Below are 22,422 nucleotides of genomic sequence, written 5' to 3' on the forward strand. Positions count from 1 at the left end.
TGGGAGCGTAGCTCTTATAAGCAAAATTAACATGAAATGTTTGCGAATTAATGCATAATGATGCCGCATAGAAAATGCATTGCTGTGTTTTATTAAACGTGTGTTTGAAAGGTGCCCACGGGGAGTGGCCGCAAATATATATACGATGACTAATAAAAAATTGACTAATGATGAAAGATTAATGCACTAATGTATGATTTTGTATTAGTATTAAGAGTTATATGTTAAAGTTTTGCTAATTAATCCCTAGCCCTTAGTTAGCATGAGTCGGGGCCTAGCTGCCCGGTTGCATATTAAATGTGTTTTTCCTAACGTGCAGTGTGCTGACTTGTTGAAGGACATGTAACCGTATTTTTCCAGAAGCTAGAAGACGAGTGAAACCGTAGTAGATCCGTTCTCATGAAACTCTACTTGCTCAAGGAAACATTCTTGCCGAATGCAACAGTGTAAACTTGAAACCGGTACAAGGTCGCCTAAACCGGTATAGACAATGGAACTACTGACTGGGGATGTGAGAGGACCACAAGAACATGAAATCATACCGAACATTCTGCCCATTGGAGACATCAATCACAAGAGCCAATAAACTACGTGAGAACTGTTATGAGGTGACAATTTTGATGGTACGACTGGTAAACCATTGGATGGAGATAGTGGTGCGCCAAACCTGCCCAATTGGAAATTAGGGGACTGGACAACAGAAAAGGGATAAAATCCTTTGACATAAAGGAGAAACATGCAATTGCGAGCCATTCTTGCTGTTACCCAGCCACTTTGTCACTCTGTCTAAAGACTTTGCTGTTTGACTCTTCAAACCATTCTCACTCTTACCTTGCCCGTTTTATACTTCTCCTCCTTATGAGGGAAGTGCCCCTTCTTACCCCGTCTTGCTGAATCTTTGCTGTGCTTCCAGGTTGATGGCGAACCAAATGAGGTCCTGAGGACGAAGATTGACTCTGTATGCTGACCCATTGTGGAGGGTAACTATATATAATGATGAAGTTGTAATTGTCTGTTGCCTTTCCTTTCTAGGTACCAACTGCTTCTTTTGACAGAGACCTTAATAAGATGTTTTCTAAATTTGTGTTGCTAAAACGTTTTGCATGAAGCACAACATGCTAATGCTAATTTGAGGTTAGGTAAGGAATCCTATAGATGGACGCAAATAGACAAATGACTGAATCAATGCTTTGTTGAATAATGCGCTAATGATACTCTGCTAAGATTAATCCATGCTGACATCGTGCTATGTTCTAATGTTTATGATTCTTGCCTTGATGAAATCTTATTCGAGTTGCCATATTATAACGGTGTTGATGTGTTTTATGGTTTTGAGACTAATAAACTTGCTAGTAGATTGTAATGAATAGGGAATAAAATTAAAATCCTTACAAATTTGGTTATTCATAATTGAAAGGTGATGGTGTGTCCTGATTCTCATTAATGTCAGTGAATTGATTTGTTATGGTGAATATTGATGACGTTATTGACTTATTGACATGTTGATTAGCTATCTCGTCTTAAGGTGTCTTCAATCAGGGTCAAAAGATTCATCGGCCTAAAACGAGTCCCAGAGTGAATAAATTATCCAGTAAGGGACGCGTTAGCAGTTCTGGTAGCAGAGGACGGTTTAGGCCCTTTGGGGCCCTAGGACGAGGGACCATTGTTTAAAAGTGTTTTCGAATTAATGCAAATTGGAGGTATGATGTGCCTCTAAGTCCTCAATGACTTTCCTGGAATCTCGGAGCTTGCCTAAGTGAGTTGGGCATGTTCTCGGCATTTTAGTGATATTATGTGTGGTGTAGAATTTGCGCTTGCTCAGCTTATGCATATCGCAGGTGAATTGGGAAGTTTGTGAGAATTTAGGCCAGGTAATGTTTTAGTAGGAGTGGGCGTACTCCGCAGTATGAGAGTAGGGAAGTCGGCGGACTTCATGTGAGTGTGGCGCTTTGTGCTCAAAAATTGTCCACGTGGTTGTTGGTGATGTACGGACCCGTCGTGGTCTGAGACTCCGGAGGATATTGAGAAGTGTATGAGACACTTGGTTTATGTTGTAATTTGTGCGGGTTAATAGGTCAATCGGGCGTGGTTGACAAGTCGAGTCTGAGTCAAAGTGTGTAAATGAAACCTTCGATGGAGATTTGGTAAGTTCTAAAGTGTACTAGGACGAGCCATTGACAAGTCGAGAGTAGGATTTGCGGGTCGAATTCTGCTTGCAAGTGCGGGATCTGAGAAGGAGAGAGTAGCGGCCGAGGCTTCAAGTGAAATCTCTGTAAAGATCGGAAGCAATTGTGTTTCCCTTCCTGTAGTAAACCGGCAAATTTGAGTTTATTGTTAAGGTGCTCGCAATATATTGCATTCGTTTTTGAGTGGATTCGGAGTGAGGAAGACAAGCCGCAAGACTTTGTCAGCCGCAGTGTGTGTAAGTGTGACGTCATTGGAGCCGCGCTGAGATAGGTCAGTTGCCCAGAGGGGTCGCGCACGGATTGGCAGCCGTCCCTGAGAGGCAATTGGTTGAGAAGGTAGGCGAAGAGTGTTCTGGGAATTAAAGTAACTTCCTGATTAGATTCAAAACAAAATAAGAGACGCAAAAATGAAGTTTTTCAAGGCTTTAAAGAGTGCTTTGAGGGGAGATACATATATTACCGCAAGTGTGGGGGAGCCTACACCACCAGAGGATACTCCAGCTTATGCCGTAATGAAGGAGAAGGGAGTCGCGCCATGTCTTTTGCTAAAGCAATGGTGCAAAATGACAGAAAAGGAGGGATGTTTGGCATTTCCGGAGTACGGAACGTTCAATATAAGAATTTTGGAAAATTTGTGGAGGGTGTTAAGTGAGCAAAAACCGCCTCCAAGACCAGCTCAGTTTGAGGCATTAGCAATTTGGGATTTAATGGCCATACAACAGAGGCAGCAGAAATTTGTGAGGAGAATGAGAAAAGCAGAAAAGACTCTAGCGGAGGCTAGGTGGGATGATGAGACCAAAATGTGGAGAAGGGGAAGAGTAGACGGAATTAGGATGTTTCCGGCTATAACTCAAGAAGCCGAAAAACAGGGAAAGAAGGCCACTTGTAAAACAGACAAGGGCTCTAGTAAGCCAAAGGAGACTCAGAAGTCTTGGGCAGATGCAGATGATTCAGATGATGATGAGTTTCTTAATCAGTTGTTACATGATCGATCGCCGCCATATTCCATGAATGATAACAGATCGAGTGCCAATGCAGATTCTGAAGATCCGACACAAAATCAGGGAATCATGAATACAGTACAAACAGGTAATACAGTTCTGATACAGAATGGTGCTAGCGTAACCATTGCACCAGACACGCAGATACAGTTACAGCCACCACCAATTCAGAGGCTCTACCCTGATGTTCCAGTACTAGAGACAACTACGAATTTGATGGTGCCGCCTGATCCGGTATATACAAGATCTATGTTAGTGCAGATCGAGCCAACTCCACAATTGCTGCCCCAGCCGCAGCAACAGATGGTTCCGAATTACACTTCGGTCGCAGGACCGCAGTCAGCTACAGCACCCATGATGAATCAAGCTATGGGAGTTAATGCTCCACAGGGTTTGGGAACTGGACAGACACCAGCTGCTAGATCATTGCCATTTACTGTTGTTCCGCCAGTACCGCTGTATGCACAAACAAAGCCTAGTGTATGCGACCAAGGAGTACTGACTCAAGAGACGATAAGAGGAGGGTTCACAGGAAACTCTCAGGGGATGACACAGGGGGGGGGGGGGGGAAACAGACAGCCGAAAGGTCTAGATCCTTGTTGGACTTCAGTCCGATTGGGGTTCCTTTAGAGACAAAGAGGCAAGCAGGGTTGGGTACACTAACCCCACAGGTAATGAGAACAAATACGTCACAGACACCAATGATGCAGTCTGGAAATGTCTCGTTGCAAGGCTTAACAGCGCAACAGTTGAACGAATGGTTAGGCAAACTCAACACTCCGCAGACTACTTTGGTGACTGCAGAGCGATCGGAAAGAGGAATACCTGAATTTTGTGAGGCTGGGTGTGGAAGTCACAGAGTTAGTAGAAGGAACTATGGGAGTGAACAGATTAGAGTAAAAAAACTGAAGCAGAATTGAGGTTTCTGTGCCCCAAAATAACCAAAGAAGTGAGCAGGGTGCATCAGAGGTTGGCAAACCTAGCAGACAAATACGGCATAGATTTAGACAACACTAAGCATTTGAAGAGGAGTTATAGGTTAGACTTTGAACCTAAAGATTTCGATCACATGAGATCCACTGGAATGAAGGCACACCTCAAAGAGATATTACAGAGTGCTCAAATTTGGCGAGCATTAGAGAAGTGGGAAGGCAGATGGGCAAAGAAGAGAGATAAAGGGAAAGGTGACTGCCCAGAACCACAGCAGGCGAAAGCTGCATCAGACGCGGGAACAATAAAGATGTTACCAATGAGAGAAACAGCTGGAGGGGTTCTAGTCCATGTACCGTGGTCTACGGGTGACATTCTGTCATTCACAAATGATTATCCCAGGTTGAGGGAGAAGCCAATAGAGTGGTATCAGCAGACGGACAGGTATGTGAAGCTTGCAAAATGTCTTTGGGAGGACTTGAATACATTGTTTGAGATTATAGTCCCAGCTGATTTATGGCTTGAGTGCAAGAGGGGTGTGGATTGGCCGACAGAGGAGCCGACAAGGGACAAGGCCACTGGAGCACTGTCTCCTGATTTGATGAGGTATTACCATAAGGTGATTGAGTTTTTGAAACCGAAGGTGTCGCCGAAAGTTACTGATTGGCAGAAAATTGATCGAACGGCACAAGAAGGAAAGGAGTCGATACATGCTTACTATGAGAGATTGTTAAAAGCATTCAAACACTATAGCGTCACTGAAGTCATAGAACCGAAAGAAATGAATCACCGTGTGTTCAGGTTTGTTAAAGGGTTGAGGCCAGAGATTAGCCAGATGATTAAGAATCATTTGATCTGTTGGCAAGCGAAGCAGATTGATGAGGTGTTGCAGTATGCGAAATACTGTAGCGCTGAGATTGAATTGAAGCAGAAAAAAACTCAACGAGAAGGTGATGGTGATGCAAATTAGAGCAGCTCAGGCATGGATGCAGGGAAATGGAGTACAACAGATGATACAGCAGCAAACGCAAGGAAACAGGATGCTTCAGGCACAACCGAGAGGACGAGGTCGAGGAGGTTTTGTGAACCGTGGTCCAGATTTAAATACTGTTGTGGTTCAAAATGATGTGCAAGGAATGAAAAAGGTGTTACCATGTCACGCGTGCGGGGGCGTGGGACACTGGAAGCGGGAATGCCCGATGATGGTGCAGGATGGTGTTTTTCAACAAAGCAGTGATGTCGGTACATTTCAAAATGTAAGTGGTCCGAGAATGAGGGGTCCAAATCCAAACTTTCAGAATAATATGGTTCAGATGCAGGGTCTCCAACCCATGCAGCAAATACAAATGCCACGTGTTCAACCAGCACAAATGCAGCAGGTACAGCAGCAGATTCCCATGGTACCTAGACAGCAAATGCAGTTGCCCTTAGCTCCGATGGGACAGCAACAGGTGATGCTTCCTCAACAGGTCACAGGCCAAACAATGAGTCAAAATAATACAGTACAACAGTTCCCACTGCGTGGTGAGGATTGAATAAACAATGAATGGTCGGATGATTGCTCAGATAGTGAGGAGTGCAGACTTGCAGCATCCCTAGAAGTAGATCAGAGGGGACCTTACGTGCAAGGGAAGGTAATGGGTCACAAAGTTTCATTCCTGGTTGATACAGGAGCTACACGCTCGACAGTCAGAAGTGCAGAGGTTCCAAAATTGCCACTTTCGGGCGTACTATAAGGGTGGTAGGAGTAGCAAATCAGCTCTTGACTAATCCGATTACAGACCCGGTCCAAGTTGAGATTGGTACCTTCCAGGGATTACATAGGTTTGTAGTCTGTGACTCAAGTCCTGTATCCCTACTGGGAAGAGACTTACTGTGTAAGACAAGGTGTTCGATCACCTGTTCCAATGAAGGGATTGAGGTGCAGACAAACAGTGATGATGAAGGGGAGGATGGACAGGTCTCAGAACCTGAGACGGAGACCATAGACAAGGAGTACCCTTTTATAACCTTCTTTCCGATGTTCACAATGACTGATTTACCAACCGAGTTACAGGGAACAGTGACAGAGAAAGTGTGGGACTTGACAAGAAAGGAAGTGGGACTGATAAAAGGAGTAGAACCAGTCAAGGTAGAGGTGAAGCCAAATGCAGTGTTTCCCCAAGTACCGCAGTACCACATGGCACAAGATGTCCTTATACAGGTGACGCAGATAATCGCAGACTTTGTGAAGCAAGGGGTTCTAAAAGAAGTGATGAGCAGCCCGTGTAATTCACCAATAATGGGTCTGAAAAAGCCTTGTGGGAAAGTTCGAATTGTCCAAGACCTGAAAAAAGTTAATGAGATTGTGGTAAAATGTTGCCCCATAGTGCCAAATCCAGCCATGATTATGTTTCAGGTTCCATGTGATGCAGAGTGGTTCACAGTTGTGGGCCTGTCTCAAGCATTCTTTTCGTTGTCTCTTCATGAGGACAGCCAATTTCTCTTCAGTTTCAAATTCCTGGACAAGGTTTACAGTTGGTGTCGAATTCCTCAAGGGTATTCAGAATCACCTTCCATTTTCAATCAGATATTGAAAAAGGACTTGGAATCATTGGAGCTCCCTTTTAGTTCAACTCTAGTACAGTACATTGATGATTTGTTAATCGCGTCCAAAACGAAAGATGACTGTAGGTACGACACTATTGCCTTACTAAATCATTTGGGAAAGAATGGACATAAAGTGTCCCCGAAGAAGCTACAGTACTGTCAGAAAGAGGTGAAGTACTTAGGCCACCTGACTGAAAAAGGGTCGAGGAAAATATCCAAAGAAAGGGTGGCAGCCATACTAAAGCTGAATCCCCTGACAACCAAGAGGGACGTTAGGATGTTTTTGGGAATGGTGGGCTACTGTCACCAGTGGAGTCCCAACTTTGTGATTATCTCTAAACCTTTGGTGAGGTTGACTGTCAAGGAGATTACGGATGGCCTGGGTGCCATAACCATGTCCGTGAAAGAAATTAGGGCATTCATTGAACTGAGGGAAAGCATGTGCAGGGCACCAGCTTTAGGTATGCCTGATTACACCATGCCTTTTGTACTGTTTTGTCATGAATGTGATGCTTGTTCTTTGTCTGTCCTGACACAGGTCCATGGAGGTGCAAACCGTCCAGTAGCATATTTTTCAGCTACTTTGGACCCAGTCGCAGCAGCCTTACCGGGTTGTTTGCGTGCAGTTGCAGCAGTTGGTCAAAGCCTCACTCAGTGTGAAGGTATAGTGATAGGACATCCCTTAAAAGTAATGGTCCCACATTCAGTTGAAATTCTGTTGACCCGAACAAAGGCTCAGCATATGATGAATGCTCGCCTGACTAAGTATGAAACAATTATACTGGGGTCACTAAATGTATCTTTGAAGAGATGTACTGTGTTAAACCTGGCAACTTTGCTTCTTAATGAAAATGCAGATATTGATGATGCTGAGGAAGTAGAACATGATTGTCTTGAGGTAACAGATCTGTGCACCAAACCAAGACCCGACATTAAAGATACCCAATTGGAAGAGAATGATTACATTATTTTTGTTGATGGTTCATGCCTGAGAAACTCAGTAGGAGTATTGAGAGCCGGATATGCCGTGTGTACAATCTCTGGTATCCTAGAAGCATCCTGGCTCGAAAGAGTATACTCTGCTCAAGTGGCTGAATTGGTTGCTCTTACTAGGGCATGCCATGCCGCCGAACATTTGAAAGTCACTATTTATACTGACAGCAGATACTGTTTTGGAATAGTCCATGATTTTGGCCAGTTATGGTCACAGAGGGGTTTCCTGACCTCTTCTGGTTCTCCAGTGAAAAATGGCGAAAGAATTAAGGAATTGTTGCATGCGATTCAGTTACCTCTTGAAATTGCTGTGGTGAAATGCAATGCTCATGTTAAATCACAAGACTTTGTGTCAATGGGAAATGGATATGCAGATCAAGTCGCAAGGTTTTGTGCATTGAACTGTATATCGTTCCAAGATCAGTGGGAATTGTTACCTGAAACTGAAAATGAAACATGCTCAGGCTATGCATTAAGGGTGGTTGACACACTGGATGAGTTAAAATCGTTGCAGGGACGTGCCAGCAGAGAGGAGAAACGCTCTTGGCTCAAAATGCAATTTGTACAGAGACCTGATGATTTATGGGTTTCAGATGAGGGGAAAATGGTTTTGCCAAACAGCCTTTTGTCACAATTTGCGAGGTTTTACCATGGTCAAGCACATGTTGGGAGAGACGCAATGATCAGGTTGTTCAAAATCGATTGGTTCAATCCAAAATTCAGACAAGCTGCAGAGGTTATCTGTCACAGGTGCATCATCTGTCAGCAGATTAATGCGGGAAAAGGGACCGTGGTGAATTTGAGCCACACTGGGAGAGCAGGAGGTCCATTTAGCAGAATGTAGATGGATTTTATTGAGATGCCTGTGTGTGGAGGTCTGAGGTACGTGCTGGTGATTGTGTGCATTTTCAGTCATTGGATTGAAGCTTACCCTACACGTAGAAATGACAGTCTCACAGTAGCGAAGCTGCTACTTAGGGAGTTGATACCACGTTTCGGGTTTCCGATCCCTTTAGAATCAGATAGGGGAAGTCACTTCAACAATGAGGTGATTAAGCTCTTGTGTGCCGCACTGAACATTGAACAGAAGTTGCACTGTAGCTACCATCCCGAAGCATCAGGACTAGTAGAGCAGATGAATAGTACCTTGAAGATGAGAATGGCAAAAATGTGCGCAGCTACGAATTTGAAATGGCCAGATACATTGCCCTTAGTGCTAATGTCAATGAGAAATACACCCAACAAGAAAACAGGACTGTCCCCTCATGAAATTCTCATGGGCCGAGCTAGGAGATTGCCCGCAGTGCCTGCAAATGCTCTTGTGAATATCACAGATGATATGGTGCTGGACTACTGCAAGGGTCTGGCTGACGTGGTCCGGTCTTTCTCTCATCAGGTGGAAGCCACCACACTGCCACCAATAACTGATCCAGGTCACACACTGAAAGCCGGTGACTGGGTTGTTGTCAAGAAACACGTGAGGAAGTCGTGTTTGGAGCCACATTGGAAGGGGCCGTATCAAGTGATACTGACACCTACTACTGCTGTGAAATGTGCAGGACTTCCAAACTGAATCCATGCCAGCCACACAAAGAAGGTGACATGTCCAACTGATGAGGAACTTGAGTTGTCGAAAGTAACAGCTGCAGGGAAGGAAGTCTCAGGGCCGGAGAGTAATCAAAGGGGAACTGAGACTGAAGGAGAGCCCGTCGAGGACGGCTTGGTCACTCAATCAGCAAACGAAATACAGAAGGGTGACAGTGAGCCTATCTGTGCTGAGGCACCAGGAGGACCGACCAAAAGAGAGGTTCTCCCAGAAGCAGACGGGTACAGGTTTGAAGTTAAACCCCTGACAGACCCTGAAGGCGAAGGAGGTGAAGCAGAAGGAGGTCAAAGTGTTCCGACTCCTCCTGAGCCGCTTGCAGATCCATCAAGAGAAAACACCATAGAACAAGAGGAGGGCACTGGTCAACATCCTGAAAAGCCGAGTGGTAGGAAAACACTTAAAGGAGATAACTGGCCAGAGCCACAAGCTGCAAAGGAGAAAGTGGTCATTAACGAAACAATAGAGGAAGAAGTTGATACAACAAGGAAAGAAGATCTCAGTGAAGGAGAGTTGCAGGGTGATCGCAGACTGAAAAGAAAGAGAGTTGCCAACAGGAGGTATGCAGGTCTTGAATGGGCCTATGTGACATCAGCTGAGTGGCAACAAGAATTCTTGGCATTTTGTTTTGATCGGGAAATTCCAGGTCAATATTATGGTACGTGAAGTTGCCCACAAGTAAGAGACTGTGTTAAGTTGAAATTGAATAGAGAGAGAAAAACTGAAGGAAAGAGACTGATAAATTACCGGATGTGACACTGTTAACCTGAATTGACTCTGAAAAACCGATTATGACAAGCTGCTAACCTAATTTGCTATTAACAAGGCTTTATGATCAAGAATATATTCAGTACTTCTATTCTAACCTAGATGTAGTGTTTTCTTTTGTGCCTATACATGAATACTTGAGCAAGATAGCTAGAGATCATAGTATAAAAATAGGGGGTTCTTTGAGCTCACATTGACATTTGGCACAGCTTATGCGCATCGCAATAATCTAACATGCTTATTAACGCCTGTAAAGAAGAGCTTTTTAGATCACACTGATGATAGAAGAAAAGTGTTAAAGGAAAAGCTAGAAAAGGGATTAGAGAAACGAACATTCGCAAATGATTATGCTTATAGTGCAATAAAGACGCAAGGCATTTTAGTTATAGATGCATTACACGTAGGAAAGCTTTGTATATATAGGCCAAAATCTGATCATGATACTTTATTTGTGGGAACGAGTGAGTGCAGACATATGTTTTTGTTTCAGAGTAAGTGGACGTTCATGTTAAATGGACAGGATCCAGCAATCCCAGGGATCTATTACATATGTGGACTTAATGCTTCTTACCATCACCCTAAGGGATGGTATGGGACTTGTTATTTGGGAATAGTTTTTCCAAAGATTTAACAATTTGATGACTTAAGAAAGTTTCCTAAAATGTCTGAATTACATCATACTAGACAGAAGAGAGGGACAGCGGCTGCTGTTGTAGGTGATATATTTGGAGCCATAATTCCTTCAGTGGAGGTTATCTTAAACTCCATAAAGATTCAAAAGTTGTCTACTATTGTGGATAACATGCTGACAAACTTCACAGGGGCTATACTCCTGATGGATACCGAACTTGCTGCGGAGAGGGCTACGATTTCAAAACCGGCTTGCTTTAGACATTCTTTTAGCGTAAAGTGGCGGAGTCTGTAGGATGCTTAATGAGCGCCACTGTTGTGCATTTATACCCGACAATAGTGATAAGATTAGGAGTATGCTTACTAACCTAACAAGAGATAGTACAGATTTGAAGGAGCTGAAAGAACCTGGAGTTTGGGAAAAGGTTGGAAAGGGACTTGCTAAGGTGGGAAGCTGGTTTAGTAATATTTGGCATGGGATATTTGCAAAAATAATACAGGGAATATTGATTGTTTTAGCTTGTTTATTCGGACTATGGTTATCATGTAAAGTTAGTAAAAGAATTTGAGAAAAATTGGCAAAACGCAATAAGAAGAGACAAGAAAAGAAAAAGGAGAAAATATTCAAAGAAATTTATGAAAAGTCAAAAAGGGGGGAAGAAATCGAAATGCGTGAATTAAGAAAGTGAAAGGTTGTGAAGGGAAAGGTTTTGTGCGATGACAAGTGTCATCAGAGGAGGGATTGTGGGAGCGTTGGTCTTTTAAGCAAAATTAACATGAAATGTTTGCGAATTAATGCATAATGATGCTGCATAGAAAATACATTGCAGTGTTTTATTAAACATGTGTTTGAAATGTTCCCACGGGGAGTGGCCGCCAATATATATACGATGACTAATAAAAAATTGACTAATGATGAAAGATTAATGCACTAATGTATGATTTTGTATTAGTATTAAGAGTTATATGTTAAAGTTTTGCTAATTAATCCCTAAGCCTTAGTTAGCATGAGTCGAGGTCTAGCTGCCCGGTTGCATATTAAATGTGTTTTTCCTAACCTGACTTGCTGAAGGACATGTAGCCGTATTTTTCCAGAAGCTATAAGACGAGTGTAACCGTAGTAGATCCGTTCTCATGAAACTCGACTTGCTCAAGGAAACATTCTTGCCGAATGCAACAGTGTAAACTTGCAACAGGTACAAGGTCACCTAAACCGGTATAGACAATGAAACTACTGACTGGGGATGTGAGAGGACCACAAGAACATGAAATCATACCGGACATTCTGCCCGTTGGAGCCATCAATCACAAGAGCCAATAAACTACGTGAGAACTGTTATGAGGTGACAATTTTGATGGTACGACTGGTAAACCATTGGATGGAGATAGTGGTGCGCCAAACCTGCCCGATTGGAAATTAAGGGACTGGACAACAGAAAAGGGATAAAATCCTTTGACACAAGGAGAAATCATGCCATTGCGAGCCACTCTTGCTGTTACCCAGCCACTTTGTCACTCTGTCTAAAGACTTTGCTGTTTGACTCTTCAAACCATCCTCACTCTTACCTTGCCCGTTTTATACTTCTCCTCCTTATGAGGGAAGTGTCCCTTCTTACCCCGTCTTGCTGAATCTTTGCTGTGTTTTCTGGTTGATGGTGAACCAACTGAGGTCCTGAGGACGAAGATTGATTCTGTATGCTGACCCATTACGGAGGGTAACTATGTATAATGATGAAGTTGTAATTGTCTGTTACCTTTCCTTTCTAGGTACCAACTGCTTCTTTTGACAGAGACCTTAATTAGATGTTTCCTAAATTTGTGTTGCTAAAACGTTTTGCATGAAGCCCAACATGCTAATGCTAATTTGAGGTAAGGTAAGGAATCCTCTAGACGGACGCAAATAGACAAATGACTGAATCAATGCTTTGTTGAATAATGCGCTAATGATACTCTGCTAAGATTAATCCATGCTGACATCATGCTATGTTCTAATGTTTATGATTCTTGCCTTGATGAAATCTTATTCGAGTTGCCATATTATAACGGTGTTGATGTGTTTTATGTTTCTGAGACTAATAAACTTGCTAGTAGATTGTAATGAATAGGGAATAAAATTCAAATCCTTACAAATTCGGTGTGGTTATTCATGATTGAAAGGTCATGGTGTGTCCCGATTCTCATTAATGTCAGTGAATTGATTTGTTATGGTGAATATTGATGACGTTATTGACTTATTGATTGACATGCTGATTAGCTATCTCGTCTTAAGGTGTCTTCAATCAGGGTCAAAAGATTCATCGGCCTAAAATGAGTCCCAGAGTGAATAAATTATCTAGTAAGGGACGCGTTAGCAACATCGCCTTGAGCAGTATGCGCTGTTGTGTCGGAGCTGTGCCGGATGGATGTGCAGGTGAGTGACTAATGTGGTTTGCTGGGTGTTTGTGTATTACTGTTTGGACTTAAGTGCAGTTGTGGGCGTGGTGATTCCCACCTACTTGTTATATCTGCAATGCGACCTGTGTGGGGGGGAGGGGCTCCTGCTAATGTTTCCTGCTGAATGTCAAAGTCTGTGTGTGGGGGAGGGGGATATTGCGAGTGCGTGCGCGAGAAAGTGTCAGTTGCCTGGTGTGCAGTACATCTAAGCAAATCAGACTGTGAAGTGCAATGCAGTGAAGAAGCCTAATGATTCAGTGGTGTGCAACCCGTGTGGTGCGCAGTGTAGTTCTGCACACCCATACTTTGTGCAGTGTGTAAGCATGCAGGTCCCATTCCCAAAATTGCTGACTTTGTGACTGTAAACTCCACTCTTGTAGTGACTCAATCTACATAATGGGTCACAAATGTCTTTATAACTCGCAATGAACGGTTTTCGATTCATTAGGAGTCGTTAGGAAAACGGGGCGTGACTGCCAATGGTATCAAGTAGTGGCCTGTAACATGAACAGAGGTCACAGCCCGCTGTTCGGACACAGGTACGCAAGGAGGGCAGTATATATTCGTAAGGTGGAAGCGGCCTGTGAATGTGGCCTGTGGACATCGAGGGAACACACAACAGTCCCGCTGCGTGCTCACCCGGTGCCCACCACATCAGGCAGAGTTTGTGTTTTCATTGTAGTCCCTGCCCTCTGATGAGAAAAGCTAGCGTTCCGTGAATGTGAACGCTGCAACGAAGCCCTGCAGACCCTCGCAGGCCACCATCCCTGCATTTACAGTCCTTTCTGTTGGGTTCCCGAACAGAATACTACCTCGTTCATATTAAAAGGCACAGGATTCGGTCAATACTAGCAAATTCATATTTTTGGTTGTGACGAATAAGTACATTAGTCACAATGCAAAGACACTGGCAGGTCGCACACCAGTCAGCTTGGAAAAACAGCAGCTGGTTTGGTATCTTGAAGCCCTAGCTACACAGCAAAGGATGGGTGTACCCGCTAGCACTATCACAGTACATAGTTAGATCTAAAAGTGTGGGTAGATCAGTAAATGTATATATTTATTTTATGTAAGTTATAGCAAAAAGGAGATAATCAATATATAAAAATAAATATAAATATTTTGTATTACATGTAGGCATATGTCAAAGTACGTAATAAAACGTCTTATTTACATGATCTCTGCGTTGCAGTGTGTGAGTACATGGTGCTGTTTGCCTTTTTCTATCAAAAGGCAGGTCACGATATCAAAATCTCAGTATAAGAAAGAATTAAAATATATTTAAATTTATAAAACTACATATGTCTCTGTGTATGTATATATATATATGTTAAGTGTTGTATATAAATGTGTAAATTAATATAAGTTATTTCTTTAAAAAATCTTTGTGTACTTCACCACAATATACATGTGCATGAGACCATGTAAATATTGCTGCTATTAAGTGCATATGGGTGTATGTATTTATAGACAAGTTTATTCCAGTCCTAAAAACTGTACCAAGAGTCACATTTATATATGTATGTACAAGAGTGATGGAGCGTGATTAAAATCTAATAATTAACATGAGAAGCTTGCAATATAATGCTTAGTGAAATCACATAGAAAATGTAAACGTTAACGCATGTGTATGAAATGTGCCCACAGGGAGTGGTCACCATTGTATTCGATGATGGAGCGCAACAGTGTAATCCGCAACAGGTACAAGGTCATTTAGACTAGGGAAGACAATGGGACTACTGACTTGAGTAACAAATGTCACTTATTCCTCACCTGACATTCTGCCCGTTGGAGGCGTCAAACCCTGGAACCAATGAGCTGCGCGAGAACTGTCAAAAGTGGAAAGCTATAATGGGGTGACGTTGGCCAGAGATAATGATGCACCAAAACTTGCCCAATTGGAAATTAGGGGACTGTACAACAAGTTTAATATAATCTTTTGACCCCAGGAGAAATCAGCCAATATATGCCATTCCTTTGCCATAGCTATTACGTGCCTTTGCTATTGCCTAGACACTCTGCCACTCTGTCTTAAAGACTTTGCGGTTTAATTCTTTGAACCATCTGTGTTTTGCCTTGCCGATTCGTACTTTTCCTCCTTATGAGGGAAGGGTCCCTTATTGCCCGTCTTACTGAACTGTGCTGTGTTCCTTGGCTGATGGCGAATCAACTGATGTCCTGAGGACGAACACTGACTCTGTAGTCTGATCCATTACCGAGGGTAACTATATGGTGATGAAATTGTAATTGTCTGTTTGCCTTTTCTTTCTAGGTACGAACTGCTTCTTTTGATAAAGACCATAGTTAGATGTTTTCGAAATTTGTGTTGCTAAATTGTTTTGCATGAAGCCCAACATGCTAATGCTGATTCGAGGTTAGTTAAGGAATTCACTAAACGGACGCAAATAGACAAATGACGGAATCTATGCTTTGTTGAATAATGCGCTAATGATATTCTGTCAAGTTTAACCCATGTTGACGCCGTGCTTTGTTCCAATGTTCATGATTTTGCTTTGAAGAAAACTTATTCGAGTTGTCATATTATAACCGTGCTGATGTGTTTTCTGGTTTTGAGACTAATAAACTTGCTAGTAGAGTGTAATCAATAGGGAATAAATATCATAAATCTCACTAAATTCTGTGTGGTTATTCATGACTGAAAGGTCATGGTGTGTTTCAATTTTATTGATGTTATTGATTAATTTAATTGATTTGCTATAGTGAATATGGATAACATTATTGATCGATTGATTGCTATGTTGATTAATTGTCTCGTCCTAACGTGTCTTCAATAAGGGTCAAAAGATTCATTGGCCTAAAACGAGTCCCAGACAAATTAATTATTTAAGACGGGACGCGTTATCAAGAGCATTTCTATTTCAGATTAAAAAATGCTCCCTTCAACGTTTGTGCCATCACTCCATGACGCATCTCAAACCTTTATGACTAATATGAACCACTGAATGCACTTCTCAAATGTCTCCCTTCTTTTTAGCCAACTTGCCTCAGTAACAGGCACTTTTGTCCACTGTTCCCAATAACTATTTACTGTTTCCTCTTTCTAAGACAATCCCATCATTCTATACTTACTTCAAAACACTAATAAACACACAAGAACTCAAGAGCACAAACTTAACACAACTAATCCACAAGGAAGAAAAACACATATTACTGATCTACTAACCATTTAACTCTAATCTTGGGTTCCAGAGTAGCGTGCTACTAGCCCCAAAGCACTTCAATGCCTTGTCAGGGGTAGTAAGCAGGGCCGGACTGGCGGTAATGGGCATCCAGTGCTCTCCCGGGAGGCTGGAAAGGTTTTGCAGCATCGGGGGACAGTTTTGTGACTGGGGGCAGGTTTTGCAGAGGTGCAGCAATATCTGCCCCTGCTAACAAAAGCAACAAGCTCGCACCTGCAACCCCCAAAACCTCCCGCCACCCTCAAACCAGGAGCTGGTCAGATAAAATTGCCAGGGCTGCTTTGGGGTGGGGCACAATGTAAAGGAGAGTGAGTAGGGGGAGAGTTGCCACTACAGACTACGCTGCTGAGGAAGGCTAGAGAAGTTACAGCGAAGGCAGGGAGAGAAAGAGGTAGGGTTGGAGGGCCAATGAAGCCCAGCAGCATACTACACACAGTCCAGCTCAGAATAACGCACTGCGAAGGGAACCAAAGAGTCACTTCAGATGAAATGGGTGCTTGGGGGTGGAGAGGGCGCTACTCTGGGGTGGTGTCTTATAGTATCACTTACCCAAGCCTCCCTTTACAAACCACACTAAGGCCGCCAAGGTCTAGCTACCGTAATCCCACACATACTTTGTACTGAGGTCTTGCACCAGGGTGTGCTTGAAGAGACTGTGGCAGCCTTGCAGCCCCCAGTGTCTGCCACATTCAGGAAGCACAGAAAAGGCGTCCTTTCACTTTCTGCACTGCCGTGGTTCCTCTTGGACAATGCATTATTTCTTGAAGCAGGAACTACGAGTATGGCCAACGGCAGTCTAACCCACCAGAATGCATCTCCCATAAACTGAGTGTAAAATATGGACACTCCAAAATCTCATCTGTAGTCCCGATTTGAAGAATACAGACAAGAGTTTTAACCCAGAGCTCAACAACAGAGCAAGCGTGCTCTGGCCCGATTCACCAAACCTTTCCGTACACAAGTAGCTGCAAATCGTAGCACTTCAATGGAACACGTCAATAATACCGATTTCCATTGTTTATTTTTCCAGTGACATTCTTGAGAAGGGCCTCTTTCATCTCTTATATTTGCACAGGAAAAATGTCTATTTCTTTCCAGCAAACCCAATTTTACAAATTTCAGAGCATACAAGGTCTAGGAGAATTTTCCAGTTCTAATAAGACTTTGCAGGACATGTCTCAGAAATATTTGCTCATTGAAAACCCAGGCCTTTAGTGTCCCCATTTTTCCCAAATCTCCTGTTTGTACCAAAGAACTTAACACTGTGTGAGATAGTCTAGTCTCTGTATGAATGCCAGAATCCTCTGAACAGAATAGAACCGTTTACCGTCAGGGACAAACTTGCTTCCTCCGGCTGAGATCAGGACATCGAATTGGAACCTGGCGAGATAGGAGGTGGTGGGCTGAAAGGAGGCGGTCCAGCCTTTTCCTGTACAAAGGGAACAATAACGTATTAGTAGCAGGACAGGCCCACCTACACCAGACACCACTGAAGGGCGATCTCTGTAGACCTCGCCCAACTGGGGTTAACACAACTGGGCACACGCAGTCGTCTCTTGACTGAGTCATTCGTTAGGCTACTGCCCACATTGGGTAAATATTGTGGAAAGGGCCTAATGAGTCATATAGGTCGGCAAACTTCAGCAAAAATGGAGCAGCTGGATCCATCACTTGTCTAAGTAAGCCTACCCCAAATATGAATACAAATTACTCTTCCCCTCATTTGCTCTACCTGGGTATAACAACCCCATACCTTTCTTTACCCAATAATTCTGCCTGAAAATTTCCAATTCCCCATACTGGTCTTGTTAATTTAAAAGTCTCACCTACCTAACAATAAAAGGCTGAAGCCACACCACTGTGATGGCAACAACCGTTAGTGCCTGGTGCAGATGGCCGCATCCACCAAAAAACCTAAGAGAGAGAGACTCAGTATCTTTGTTTCCTTCAAGTTACCCTTTGGCCAAGAGCAGAGGGTCTCAGTGAAGTGGCAAGCTAGCCATCCACAGAAGAGGTATTGAACATTGAAAGTCCAATCCAAGGTACTCTAGAGCTGGCAGTGCCAGGACAAGCCTTCAGTACCCTTAGGAGAGCTCCGGCTCCAACTCTGTCTGGGTGTCCAAAATTCTGAACATCCATGACAGGCTGTGGGTGAATTCTGTAAAACTGTGGGAAGCAAGAGATGAGGCAGTGTGCTCTGTCTGATGGGCAGAGTATCGTTTGAATAGTTTATACTCATTTCAAACTCCGTTATGCCCAAATTCTATTCACTTTCGTTCCCCCACATACCCAACTTCTACTTCCCTTGCCCCAAGGTCCTCTCCTTTCTACCATCCATCTTGCTCCTTCTAGGTCACTTTGCCAGTGTAATCCCAAAGGCGTTCTGCCCACAACACTCTATGGCACCATCCTAGAGTAACGACCCAACTTCTGATCATCAGGACACCACGTAGACTTGGGGTTTTCTGTTACAAGTGATTGCTATCAGGCGTGTCAGCACTCTTGGTTTCAAGGAGAAAATCCACGACTACAACTCCAAAAACACATTAGGCTGACAACTGAAGTCCCCGGACTTGAATTAAGGTGTCCCAATGACATGAAGTGAGGGAGCAACCCCTCTCCATCTGGTAGATTATGGCAATTCACAAAGCAATTCACACCCCCAAAACCTCAATCCTGTGACCCCCTTTCCTTTTTCTGTCTCTTCTCAGAACCTAGAGGCATACAGTGTTATGCAAATAATTAAAATAACGGACCTTCCAGCAGAAGTGAATTGAACTGACAAATGTGCAACCAGCAGGGGCTTACCTTCTGGGGGTACTTCACAAGGCCTTGCATCACATTCACATGCTCAGAAACTCCAATACTTACAGGTGGTAGGAGAACAAGCACATGCAGCATCTTTCAAATACAATGCCTCAAAAAAGTGCTTTTAGGGACAAAGGAGAGTCTAAGGTCATACTTGATTCAGTCTCCGTTCACAGAGCAATAGAAGAGGCAGCAAGACCATACCTTTCTGCTTTGCTGACACAGAATGATGAATGTCTCTAACAATGTCGTTTATCCCATGCAGTGAGACCGAAGGGACTGGACTGCCTGGAGAAGCTCTCCATTCAATATCTTGGGGCACAGTCAGATGGAATGGGCATTTATGTTACGCAAAATTTATTTCTGGAGAGCACTTTCACACCGACAATACTAGTGGTGCTGTATGAATGTTTGCAAACAGGGGAAGGTGAGTTGAGCAGTATAAAGGTAAAAAGGCACCCTAGGAAAAAGAAGCCAGGTCTACAGCTGTTTGGCTTTAACAGAATAGAGATTTGAAGGTTAACTGAAAAATGCAGTTTGAGAATCATAAAAAGTCTTATGCCCCGAAAAGAGGGCCTTGATCTGGACATGTCTGTAAAACAATACTTTTCTAGAAACCAATCGTAGGAGGTGAAATAGTAAGAAATGAAGTCAAAATATTTATGGAGCACACTGAACACATACATAAATCATATGATCCTCCTCGATCCCTATTTATTAACTCACCTGGACTTTTTACTTCAGCAGGAGGTGGGACTGGATCTTTAAATGTGATGCCTACAAACACCTCAACTCCAAGAAGCAAAGCGGTCTTCAAGAGAATGAGCTGTAGCTGACGGATACCTTCGATTAAGAAAAGAGGGCATGAAAAAAGGAAACAAACGAACGGAAGACAGGTCAAAGGAAGGAGACCATACGGCAACAAATGCAAGGTTTGGAGATAAAAGATTAAGAAAATAAAGGTATGAGGAAGTGAGATGGTGGTGTGGTAAAGAGCTAATGCCATAAAAGGAGAACACCAGAAAATGTAATACTTCATTTCAGACTTCAGCTACAATTTATGTCTAGACTTTGCTGAATAATTGCTTGCTTTATCCAGAACCCATTAACAAGCAACTACTATATCCACCTACCGTTGCAAGCATCTCACCATCTAGAGGTAAGCAGATTCCAATGTGGATGAATGGGTAATTTGTTGGAGGACAATGGAGAGATAAAGTTCCAATCCGAAATCACAATGTGAACAAAATGGGTACAAATCATTACCTCCATAAATACCAGATGCCAAAGTCTGAGACCATGTAAGCAGTAACAAGTGTTATGCAGTACACAAAAAATCGGCTTTCATTTTGCTTAAATAATCCCAACCCTTAACATGTCCCTGTTGTCCTCTGTTCAAACTATCTTCTCAGAACTCCACGTCCTAGCCTACCAGCAGTCAAAATGGTGTTCCAGTGCTCCTTCCCCTCCTCACACAGTTTGTGCCTTGTAGACCCCTAGTCCATCACATCACCAAAAATACTCTATGTGCATCCGCTCCCTCACCCAAACACCTATGGTGCTTTCTACTACCATCACTCACTGACGTGGTCCAGGGTCCCAGTGCAGAAGCGCCCATGATATTTCTTGGCCCCAAGGGCCCGCAGATCATGGATGCTGAATGGCCACAAGTGCAGCACGTTATTCCGAGAGAAGGACTTGCGCTTCTCCACCACGATGACCTTAGCCCCTAGAAAGGCCAGTTCAATGGCGGTGCGTAGGCCGCAGGGTCCTGACCCGACCACAAGGCACTGGAAACAAAGAAGAGAGGCAATAAGCTTATGACGAGGGAGGGGAGGTATTTCTCTTAAGACAAGCACATCGGAGAAGACAGAATCATCCTGACCATCATAATATGCTGGGTTTTTAACAGTCTGCTTTCAAACCTGCACTAGAATAGAGTTAGGTTTACTGGACATCACTGATAAAATCCATTAGATCACCCAAAAATGTGCTGTGGTTATGTTTAAACCTCTTGATGGCATTTCATGCAGTGGGGATCTCTTAAATGTGTTTCATCAACGGAAGGAACAAATCATCGCTTTCCTGTAATGTCTATACATGTACAGCTTGAAATGTTTTTCATAAGAGCCTCAAATCTCACCTGAGTGGCTTACTGAGAAGCCTCCTGTCACAGTTTTTATTCACTCTCTACAATTCACCTCTAAGGATACACACCAGCAGATGATGCCCGCATTTCAAGTCATGCACAATACACACCAGCTGATGGCTGGTTTGATGCGATTTCCTATCAGTAAGGCAGGAAGAATAGTAGGTGATCTGGGTACAAATGTCTACAAAGCCCTCAACCACCTTCCATCACAATCACACTTTTCCGCTTTCGCTGCTGACATTTTTAAACTGGTTTTGGTTAACTAAGAACGTGAATGTAGTGAATGCGTAAAGCCTCAAGACAGACTACCTTTAACAGCTTCTCCTCTCCTGCATTCCTCTCCTACGTTTACTGTTCCCCAGTACTGCCTCACTCACTACTGTATGATGACTATCAAGTTATCTTATGGTAACAGACTCCAGTCTTCCCCTTGTACCTTCCTCCGTTTCTGCCCAATGCCTTCTAGTCATTCATTTTCACAAATACTTCCTTATATATTCAGTACTTTGTGTTCAAACCGTGCTCGCCAAGTACTTTAAGAGCTACAGAACATCACTACAAGAAAGAGCAACATGTATGGCTCCTAATACACAGTTCTGGGGTTTAGCTGTCTTTTAAAGTAAGACATTAGGTGACTGTACATTTAGGTGACTTTTTGCACTTATTTGTCATGAGGATGTTTTTCTGCATACGTGCCGCCTGGGTCAAAATAACTAGGTTACACTTTTTGGCACTGCGATTAGCACTTTTTTTCACACTGTGGGAAATCATATTTTGTCAATCAAATGGTCTTAAATGGCTTGGGTCATCCTTGTAAGTTGATGATTTTGTATACGAGACATACTATTACACCATTTGCTCCAATAATGTATCTGTATTAAATTATTGTTCTGAATGCAAGAAGAACGCTGGGTGTTCCAGCCGGATTGTGCACCTGACCTCAGCAGTTCTAACTCGGCGGCCATGAGTGCAAGCAGCACCATCCTCTGCTCCTTCTGAGCTCTTTGTCAGATCTCTGGTGGTGGTACGCCTCTTAAAGCGCAGTACGCAAGTGTGATCTAGGACGTTTCGGCTGAAGAAAGTTAAACTCCAGTCTTTGACAATTCCACTTACCTTGCAGATGCTGACC

The 22,422-nt window shown here is 43.2% G+C and overlaps 1 protein-coding gene across 1 annotated transcript in view; it reads right to left on the bottom strand.

The window, feature by feature from the left end:
• The window catches only part of MICAL1 (microtubule associated monooxygenase, calponin and LIM domain containing 1), a 255,534-nt gene that overhangs the window by 157,198 nt on the left and 75,914 nt on the right, over positions 1–22,422 (bottom strand). Inside the window, exons 3-5 of the mRNA XM_069238776.1 lie at positions 20,724–20,931; positions 19,868–19,984; positions 17,661–17,762 (exon numbers count right to left, since the gene is read on the bottom strand). Coding sequence (XP_069094877.1) covers positions 17,661–17,762; positions 19,868–19,984; positions 20,724–20,931 — 427 coding nt within the window. The remainder of the gene's footprint in view (positions 1–17,660; positions 17,763–19,867; positions 19,985–20,723; positions 20,932–22,422) is intronic.

Source organism: Pleurodeles waltl, chromosome 6 (assembly GCF_031143425.1).
Source record: "Pleurodeles waltl isolate 20211129_DDA chromosome 6, aPleWal1.hap1.20221129, whole genome shotgun sequence".
In the NCBI taxonomy this organism is placed as follows: domain Eukaryota; kingdom Metazoa; phylum Chordata; class Amphibia; order Caudata; family Salamandridae; genus Pleurodeles; species Pleurodeles waltl.